Source organism: Rhamphochromis longiceps, linkage group LG11 (assembly GCF_057381845.1).
Source record: "Rhamphochromis longiceps isolate RC_006_pf linkage group LG11, R_longiceps_female_GT1.1, whole genome shotgun sequence".
In the NCBI taxonomy this organism is placed as follows: domain Eukaryota; kingdom Metazoa; phylum Chordata; class Actinopteri; order Cichliformes; family Cichlidae; genus Rhamphochromis; species Rhamphochromis longiceps.
This window is the reverse complement of record NC_140567.1, coordinates 27,435,801-27,445,248: the sequence shown is the minus strand read 5'-3', so window position 1 is coordinate 27,445,248 and position 9,448 is coordinate 27,435,801. Positions and strand designations below refer to the sequence as shown.

At 38.6% G+C, this 9,448-nt stretch overlaps 2 protein-coding genes across 5 annotated transcripts; one reads left to right on the top strand and one right to left on the bottom strand.

The window, feature by feature from the left end:
* Positions 1-5: 5 nt before the first annotated feature.
* rab42b (RAB42, member RAS oncogene family) lies at positions 6-3,173 on the top strand. Of its 3 annotated transcripts, none has more exons than XM_085423431.1 (3): positions 6-798; positions 1,012-1,234; positions 1,982-3,173. In XM_085423431.1, exons 2-3 carry the CDS (start codon positions 1,017-1,019, stop codon positions 2,430-2,432), a joined length of 669 nt encoding a protein of 222 aa, XP_085279557.1. In that variant the 5' UTR covers positions 6-798; positions 1,012-1,016; the 3' UTR covers positions 2,433-3,173. The 3 variants fall into 3 exon arrangements, with proteins under 3 accessions (XP_085279557.1, XP_085279555.1, XP_085279556.1); XM_085423429.1 differs by having other exon boundaries at positions 947-1,234; positions 1,982-3,172; XM_085423430.1 differs by lacking the exon at positions 6-798 and having other exon boundaries at positions 946-1,234.
* A 1,086-nt stretch (positions 3,174-4,259) lies between these two features.
* taf12 (TAF12 RNA polymerase II, TATA box binding protein (TBP)-associated factor) lies at positions 4,260-9,149 on the bottom strand. Of its 2 annotated transcripts, XM_085423426.1 has the most exons (7): positions 9,005-9,149; positions 7,818-7,844; positions 7,624-7,709; positions 5,801-5,878; positions 5,492-5,606; positions 4,768-4,856; positions 4,260-4,626 (listed from the first exon to the last, which is right to left on the bottom strand). In XM_085423426.1, exons 3-7 carry the CDS (start codon positions 7,699-7,701, stop codon positions 4,591-4,593), a joined length of 396 nt encoding a protein of 131 aa, XP_085279552.1. In that variant the 5' UTR covers positions 7,702-7,709; positions 7,818-7,844; positions 9,005-9,149; the 3' UTR covers positions 4,260-4,590. The 2 variants fall into 2 exon arrangements, with proteins under 2 accessions (XP_085279552.1, XP_085279551.1); XM_085423425.1 differs by having other exon boundaries at positions 7,624-7,844.
* Positions 9,150-9,448: the final 299 nt, after the last annotated feature.

The window sequence follows — 9,448 nt, the reverse complement described above, 5'->3', positions numbered from 1 at the left end:
TACAAGCTGTAAGTATCTGTGAATGACTTTTCATAAATATGCTGGTGTCACAACTGCCTAAGGATGGACTTTTTATCCTACTAACCAGGACAGTGGAGAGGAAGCTTGTTGCTCTCCATGGTCCCTTCATGTAACTTGAACCCGTTCCATCACTGCATAATGTTAAGAGGTCACAGTCACTTTACATATAGCTGTGAGACCAGTTTGGCTTTCCCAGAGGATAAAAACCGACATTGTTATCAACTTCCCTTTTCAGATCTTCGCTGCACATATGAGATCATAAAGTGATAAAAACTGTTGCAAATAGTGTGGCAACTGTTAGAGTTGCCAACAGTCACCCTCATTTTGTATGTTTGGTGATGATGATGTCCCTACTGGCTCTCAACTACAGGAAACTGCACAGTTTCCCCTGATAAGTTTTTTTTATGCAGCCACTACTTCCTTAAACTTCCCCCTTTCCCACATCTGGCCCTCCCTTTTTCCTTGTGCTCTTGCCCCTCCTTTAGTCAAGTATCAACAAGCAACCTTTAGAAGTACACGCCCCTGCAAAGCCACACTTGTGTACAAGCTTACTGTACTAGTTAAGATCAGCAGCTCAAATGGATCCACTTTGTGGGGAAGATTTTTCTACATACCTGCCCTCGTAGAGGATTTGAAGAGCCACCATGAGAATGAGAGCTGTACTGCAGTCACAAAAGGAAAGAAGCTTGGGATGGCTGTGAACACTGCTGCTGCATTGGTAGTGAGATTAATAAGGAGTGGCTTAATGCCTGTTTCTCAACATTTGGATTGTCAGAGGTAAGAAAGCAACTGGTGTTGAGTTTGTGTGGTAGATAGTCTCCATGAAGTTATGTCTCTTTCTTTCTCTTCAGTCTCAGTAATCTCTCACTATATTTGCTTTTAACCTTTTCTAATCTTTATGACAATCTGTTTTTCTCTTTCCCAGCGCTTGTGCACACCTTCATATCTCCAAAAGCTGTCATTCCTGTCTTAATCTCTTGTAACTGCCAGCAACAATGGACCTGACTTTGTGGCAGTACCAGTTCAGGATCATCATGCTGGGCGATTCAGCTGTGGGAAAGTCCTCCCTACTGAAACGCTACACAGAGGACTTGTTTATGGAGTCCATCAACGAGACAGTAGGTGTTGACTTCTACGTTCACTTCCTGGAGGTGGAACCGGGGATCCGTGTAAAGCTGCAGTTCTGGGACACAGCAGGACAGGAAAGGTTCAGGTATGGATGATCTTTGAATAAGATATATGCAGTCTACAATGATATGAGCTTTATGTTGGAATCCAGGTAACATTTATGTCGTTTTTAATGCATTAGGCCACATTACAAGGACCCTGTTCAAAAAATGAAAATTAGAGACACTTTAGTTGTGTGCGACAACTGAACTAGGGCCTATTCCGTTCACAATGAAGTTGTTTTGCTTTGTTTACTTTCAGCTATGATTGTGTATCCACCCTGTCAGTGCCACAAGATAGGTGTGTACTGTGTACAGAAGTGCAGTTTGTGCAATACTTCTAAATGGAAGATTGAGCTCTTTTAAATGTAATATTTTCCAGGCTCAGCGTATTTAATGAAAGAACTAGGAGAAGCATGCTTCATTCTGTCTCCAAATCCTTTATTTTCCAGTTCTCCAGCTGAATGAACTGAAACAAATTGCAAACTACGCCTGTTTGCATTTAACTTCACTCTGGATGGGATCTATAATCCCATTAAGTGAACCAAAGGCTTGTCCTGTTTTTAGAAATACCTGTTTAGATGAAGTTTTCACCACCTGACAGTTTAGATGACCTTTGGTTCAATAAATCAGGGGGAACTGTTTGTATGAATGCTTGTCCAAAAGAGCTGAAGTTATACACAGCAGCTGTTAACTGCTCATTAGAACAGGACATAAATGTTGATTCTGTTTGCCAGTGTGGGTTTTTCTATCTCTCAAGATTTTTTACCCCTTTGTCTCACTTCTTTCCTCAGATCAGTGACCCGCTCCTATTACCGCAACTCAGTTGGAGGCATGCTAGTGTTTGACATCACCCATCGAGCCTCCTTTGACCATATTAAAGACTGGCATGCTGAGGTGTGCGAGCGAGTACAGCCACATAAGGTTCTGTTCGTCCTGGTGGGTCAAAAGAATGATCGAGATGCTCACAGGGAAAGGGCGGTGAGCCGAGAAGAGGCAGAGAAGCTGGCCCAGCAGCTAGGAACGCCCTACGTGGAGGCATCTGCAAAGTCTGGGCAACATGTAAAGGAGTGCTTCGAGCTCCTCACTCGACGAATCTACCAGGGACTATTGAGTGGAGAGATAGAGCTGCAAGAGGGCTGGGATGGAGTCAAGTGCACTGTCCCACAGGCGCTACAGTTACAGCGAGCCAACATGCCTCAGCCAAGAACAGCAACTAAGGACAAGAAAAAGTGTTGCGGTTAAACTGTGGACATGTGGTGCCTATCTATGTGAACTCACGTGACTGTAAAAGCAATAAATAACTGTGAGCAGGTTGGATCGGTGGTGGCATTACTGTAAGGCACAAAAATCATAAAACACGCTGGTATGAAAAGTATTTTTGCACATTTTTTGTGAAGATGAATCTTTTAGAACTATAAGATGCTAGTATTTTATTTTGTGTTGGCTCTGTGAAATAAAATGGGGAAATAGGTCAGTTTAGTGTTTCATTTTTTTCTGTAACAGATATTTTTACACTTTTTGCTTTTTTGCCATCAGCAGGTCATGCGCTCGACTCCTGTTGTATTGATTATCATTTAATGAGACCGAACTTTTCACTGTAAAGCCCAATAACCTTTCCGATCTTGATATAGCTTCACCATTAGGTTAAAATTTAAGTTTGCTCAATGTCACTTGTAACACTGAGCTCAAAATATGCCTTACAAAGTACTCAAAGCTGCTAGTGAAGCTGTGGACTTTTAATAGAAAAATCTATATTCTGTATTTATAAGAGAAATATGGTAATTCTCTCTTTAGTGAGATGCCAGCTCCACAGCATATTACGCTAATGGACTTATGAGGTCATGGCTAACCTCAGTTCAGCTGGGGCAGAGGCTGTAATATGACAAGTTGTTTGTTCTTTTCTCTAATTTGTCTAATGGGTGCTAAAGATGTAATTGTGTCACAGTCACAATTATTCAAAAGTGAGAGAAGAAATGAACAAATCTAAATTATTGATTTCTCTACCTCGAAACCCGTACACTGGTAAAGTGGTTCCACCGGCTTGAAGGTTGAGGAGGCGAGGTAGTCTGCACAGCTCATGCCCACACAAAGACATTACAAATAGCGGTTTGCAAGCAGGTTTATGACTTTGAGGGGTCAAAAGTGATAGGATTGGAGCCACTGCTCCACAAAGGTATTCTGTATTTTCTTTTCAATTTCTATATTCCTATATTGTTTGTTCTGCCAGTAACTGGCAGCTATTAAGGTACTTGGTCCCTTGGTTCAGATTACAAATATTGTCTTGAGCCTTCATTTGTCTCTTCAGTTATTCTTATGAGCCTGAACAGTTGTCTTGTAACATGACTAGTAAACATCCTGCGAGGAACTGGTTGTCTGTAGGTGTTTCTGTGGAAATTCATTAAACTCTCAGGTGCATACATTAAATTGGGGTTTTCCCCCAGTGTCTCTGCAACTAAAACAAGGTCATTAAATGATGGCTGGTAGCCATCTGCTGTTTCTGAATATCTTTCTTTATCCTTGGTTGGCTGCAAGTATGCAGGAAGTCCATTTAATCACATCTGAGCCTTTGTGGTGTATTAATGTAATACATAGTGTGGCAATTTCACATCTACTAGGTAGCTGACTAATAAATGTGAAACAGCATCTCAGATAATTAACATATCCATGTAATTTGACCAACTTAAGTCTGGCAATACATACACCATACTCCAACCTTCCGATTGGTAATTTCAGTCATTAATTTCTTACAATGACAATTTCTTCCATCTGAAGTTTGGAAAATTGCATCCAAATAAGACAAAGTAAACAAAAGAAAAATTAAAAACCAAAACAATATGCTAAAAAATGTGTTAAGGTTAGTGTAGTAGTTTACACCTGAATTAACTACAAAAACCTATAAAGAAGTATAATGATAATCATTGCACAAATTGATTCAATAAAAACAGAGGAGTCCCAATCAGTCATTTACTTTACTTGCAATATATCTAATCTAATGATAAATCTCTAATGAGAAAGGTAAAACCAAGTATTTTAGGAAGGCACGTGAGTCAGGTAACACTGACATCCAAGTAATGAACGATACCAAGAAAGTATTTTTATTGACAAAGATGCAATGGAGTTCTGCCAGGTTTAGCTTAATGGCAACAATACAGAATCAAACATACAAAGACCACTATTGTGCAATGACTCTGGCAAAACACATAAAACTTACAGAGCTATGACAATGAAACATTAATGTCAAGAAAAATACATCCACCAATACCACCTCTCTATTTTAGTCAAAAAAAATAAACAAACAAACAAAAATAAAAAACATCCCAGTTGACAGGAAAATAAAAGAGAATGGGGGAAAAAAAAAACAAAAAAAAAAAAAACCCACAATAGGTACATCTTAGTCGTGCTACTTTTTGGTTGTCTTGCGGATCAGCGCCATTCTCTGAAATGAGAATAAATGAAAACAATTAGGCCCAGTGTTCATCATAATACAAACCAAATTAACCATACTGACAAATATAACATCAGCAGTTATTCTACCATTTACAGTAATCTAACATGTGCAGCAGAGGCAATCGCTCACCTGTTTGTGGGCCTCTGTGGTACAAGCCTTCTTGAACGGCCGGATCTCATCTGAGCCATAACCAGGAATCCACATGTTCCACTGGCGCTCTGAGAAAAGCAATGCACAATGGCAGCAGGCCACAGACTTTAAAAGGCTCATCGGGATTTACAATAGATATTGATATCGAAGTGATCATATCTGGCAAATAACCCAGTCTATAAGGAAAGATCTAATTTCCATCTCATTTTCAAAAATTGATATATACATGTTATTTTTTTTTTCTTTCAAGGCTTTTACAGTAAATAATTTAAACTCCCTCTGTGATATTCAAACTTATCACAGAAAGCACATAGTTTACCTAACATTTATCTGAAACCATCTACAAATATTAAATTAAGTTCTTATCATTAATATAATTTAAGTGATAAAAAAATCAATTCATACCAGACGTTTTTTATGCATATAAAGTCTGCTAAATCACCTTGTGCTCTCAAAGTAACAACAAAATTTGAATATAAATAGCCAACAAATGATAGCAGCAAATAAATAATTCAAATCAAATTCTCATAAGGCATGTAGCACTGAATTAAATATAAGCCTTGATAATATTTCTGTAAACAGCTGCCAACCAATAACTGCAGAATAAACATTCTGAAGTTTTTTGTGAGAGCTCAAGGCACACAGTACAACCTGACAAAATAAAGAATGACCCAATCATTCAAAAACGTCACAAGCAACTTACCTAGATGTAACTGAACATCTTTCACCTCCAAGGTGTTGGACTTGCGGTGGCGTGCCAGCTGACAGGCTGCCGTCACTACACTCTCTATAAAATCATCCGCAATTTGTAGCAGCATCTGAGAAGAAAACAGGGATTTTGAAAACCAGACAGCAAACTGAAGAAACCATCCGTTTCACTATAGCTTGGATACCATCATGTTAACAGCATTAGGCAAGTTTTAATTGCAGATGATGAAAAAATATGTAAATGTTATTCAATACAGAGAAGATCAAAAAAATCTTGCACAATTTATTTAAACTACTGACAAACCTCCTCAACGTCCTCATCCAGCTGCTCATTTGGGTCAATCTCTCTCACCAGGTCCTGCAGCTTTTTCTTACTTAGCACCTGGGAAAAAAAGATGCATCCATCATCCTTTAACAAAAGCTAATGGGTGCAGTTGTGTGGTCTGCATAATACTTTAGTGATAGTAAGAGATAGAGATGGCACGATACCACTTTTTTATGTCCGATACCGATATCATAAATTTGGATATCTGCCGATACCGATATGAATCCGATATAGTGTGTTTTAATCAACAAAACTGTTTTTTTAAATATCTTGCTGCATTTTGTATAAGTTCATACTCAAGTTTAAAACAACAACTATACTAAAGCTATTCTGTTATACCTGTATGCAAAAAAAAATATTTCATAGTTCAGCAATACTGATCAATCTAATAAACTTAAACCTACACCATCCTCCCTATTCTGGTATTTTAAAGAGTACTTAGCATAAATATTAAGCAACCTAACTAATAGGGTTCCAACTCCCAGCAACAACAAAAATAAATAAATAAAAAATAGGGAACCACCCCTCACGCTCCACCTCATGATGCTTAATCGACGTAATCAACCTTAATTTGATGCAGTGTGAAAAAAAAAATGCACAGAAATCAATTATTTTTCAAGAAATATTAAATAGATTCAACATCTTTCTTCAACAAAATTGCAGACTGCACAGATGGTACCTTCCCAAAGGAAAAAGTACTATAGCTTACTAGGGTATATTAGACTTAACAGTTACTATATACAATAATGGACTTCTATACATTTTACATCAGATTAAAACTTTGGGTGTAAGATTCAGATAAATATTAAATAATTAAAAGCTCGACATTTTAAATGAGAATAAGAAAGAAAAGTATGTCTTTGTGCCCCCTTTTCCCTGTTAATGCCCTATCGGCCCCCCTGGCTAAACTTTGCTAGATCCGCCCCTGCACAGTTACCAGCCGTCAGCTACGTAGAAAAAGATCCTGGTGTAGAAAGTAATAATAAATAAATTCTAACAACAGCTGATCAAGCTTAAACGTGCTGCTGTTGTTCAGCCGCTGGTTTCCTCTGTCTGGTGCAAAGTGGGCCAAAAGCAAACAAGAGACACGGACTCGCGACAGAAAAGCCGATCAGCTGATCATTAAGCAGTTTCATGATTGAAGTAGCAGCCGGAGAGCGAGAGGCAGTCGCTCGTTAAGCTTAACGCAGGAATGCTTTACAAACATTCAGAGATGGACTTACACACGTGCTTTACTTCTCTCGGGGATAACTTTGTCGGAGATGAAATGCCGGGTTGCTAGCGAAGCTCCAAATGCTATCCAGACCACCGACAGGTCCTGCATGCCACAGCCGCTCTATCACGTGATGCATACTGCTCCGACGTGCTAACGTTCTGAGGTGAGTTACGGCGTGTTGCAAGTTTTGTGAGGTGCTTTCGTGATATTTAATGGATCGGATTACATTTTTTATTTTTCTCCGATATCCGATCCAGTAATTTAGGTCAGTATCGGACCGATACCGATACGTAATATCGGATCGGTCCATCTCTAGTAAGAGATAAAAAATAAAATGAAAAAACACAATACAACACAGTTTTCTCACATTTAAAGCAAGGAGCCATAAGTTTTGCACTGATATTTTCATGATATTTCATGTAAAAAACAACAACAAAAAAACCCCCAAAAAAACAAAACAAAGAAAAAGAAAGAATCTTCATGTAAAACAAAATACACTCTCAATCTTTTGCATTTTAAGAGGTGAAGTCAGTAAGTTATTACACAGATCCTGGCTTTGGTTCTACTAAGCAAAAAATTAACTAACCTGAGAGCCTTCTGGACTACTTCTACCCGCAGGGCCTGGTGGCAGACCCTTAACCACTGTCACAGTGCTGTTAGCCATGCTGGTGGCTAAAGGAAAAGCAGAGAGACTCTGAAGCGTCACTGCGGGGCAAAACAGTTGTGGTAGGTCTCTCTCGAACCCTCAGCAGCAAGTTGAACTCAGATGTGATGAATTACCTCTTTACCAGGACCGCAGCCGTGAATCTGAAATTAAAAGTCACAAATTAGAGTTACTACAGAAATTAATCACAGGTTGATCAAGCTGTTTAGGCTGAATGTCAGGACATTCATAAAAAATCCTTGTATCATCGTCTTCTTTGGCAAAAATGCAGAGTTTATGTCTTTGAAGCCTCTCAATTCTCAGAGCTTGAAAAAGGGGCCAACTGTCTTTGGGTTTGTGAAGCCAGACCTTCCATTTAAGAGGCTTCTTCAGTTCTAAGTCAAAGGAGCTTGCAAAGACAAATGGTGGGATGTCCAGGTATTTAACCCGTACTAGCGATCATCCCCTTTGGAGGTGGTCCTTAGAGTCGTTGACAGACTACTGATCATGAGCCAAAGTGTCAAAAAAAAGTGCGGGTCATTTCCATCACTGGGGGATAAGGGCAAAACTACTCTTGCCCACTCCATCATGTGACCTATTGAGGTTATGACCATCTACACCCACTGTGAACGACCATTATTGATATAATTAGAATGTCAGGTATCAACAAACTCATGATGATGATAATGGCCCACTCCTTTACTCACACCTTGGTTCATGTGATGAGTCACATTATTAATAGTGGGTTAACGACTCTCAGGACCACGTAAAGGGGAAAATTCCTGGGATGTCCCACCTTTTCTTTTTAAAATTGAATAACTCTTGGATTAAACGTCTTCAGAAACCTAAAGAAGTCCAGTTGCTTTCTTTATTAAAGCTCTCAAGACTTTCCTGGTTTTAAAGTAAAAAATAACACGAAGTTTTACCATAAAACCCGGTGCTTTATATTTACAATAAAGGGCCTTTTAGCGATAGTTGACTTTACTTATTGTTTACAACATTTATTAATAACTCTACTACCTTTACAATACCGAAAGTATGCATAGACCCAAGCCATGCAACTTAGCCGACAAACAATGGCATGGGTTTACTGAAAACATTAATCGAGTTAGTGAAAAATACGACACTCAAAATATAAAAACAACAGATCATAGATTAATCATGGCCGTGGAGTTTCACCGAATAAAACAAACAATAAAAAACACACCGAAGTTTGCGCTAACATTGGTGCTAAAAACAATAGCGGCTAACGTTAGCACCGAATCCGGTGGAGAATCTATATGGAGGCTAAATCTTAAAACTGTGCGTTAAATTGTCAACTTACTCAGTTAAACAAGCACTATCTGTCCATCCTTCGGCGTTGCTGTGATGCCAAATTTGTTGTTTGACACAAAAATCGTCTCTCACTTTCCCCTTTGGGTAGCTGGAAAAATAACCGAGGTTTCCTTTCAATACTTCCGCTTTGTTGATCTCCGTTTCCTGTGGGCGCCGCAGTCCTGGGTCCTCTACTTTGCCACCTGCTGGATGTTTCGTGGAATTACAACAACAAAAAATTGATCTTTTAATAAAGAAGCGTTGCTTTCTTTAGTATCTACACGAACTAATTTTACTAAAAAATAAAAGTTTACATGCTTCGAACAATAGTTATAATTCTTAGTTATAATATATATAATAATATAATAATAATATTTTCATCACATAACTTATATACTTATTCCTTTCCCTTCTGCACAATACAGTGCAAAAGTCTTGAGTCACCCATATTTTT

Coding starts and splice junctions, on each gene's coding strand:
- rab42b (XM_085423431.1), top strand. CDS start 1,017: ATGGACCTGACTTTGTGGCAGTACCAGTTCAGGATCATCATGCTGGGC. Junction 1,235..1,981: donor GCAGGACAGGAAAGGTTCAG/GTATGGATGATC, acceptor TTCTTTCCTCAG/ATCAGTGACCCGCTCCTATT.
- taf12 (XM_085423425.1), bottom strand. CDS start 7,701: ATGGCTAACAGCACTGTGACAGTGGTTAAGGGTCTGCCACCAGGCCCT. Junction 5,879..7,623: donor GTAGTCCAGAAGGCTCTCAG/GTTAGTTAATTT, acceptor TTTTTTTCCCAG/GTGCTAAGTAAGAAAAAGCT. Junction 4,857..5,491: donor AGATGTTCAGTTACATCTAG/GTAAGTTGCTTG, acceptor TGCTTTTCTCAG/AGCGCCAGTGGAACATGTGG.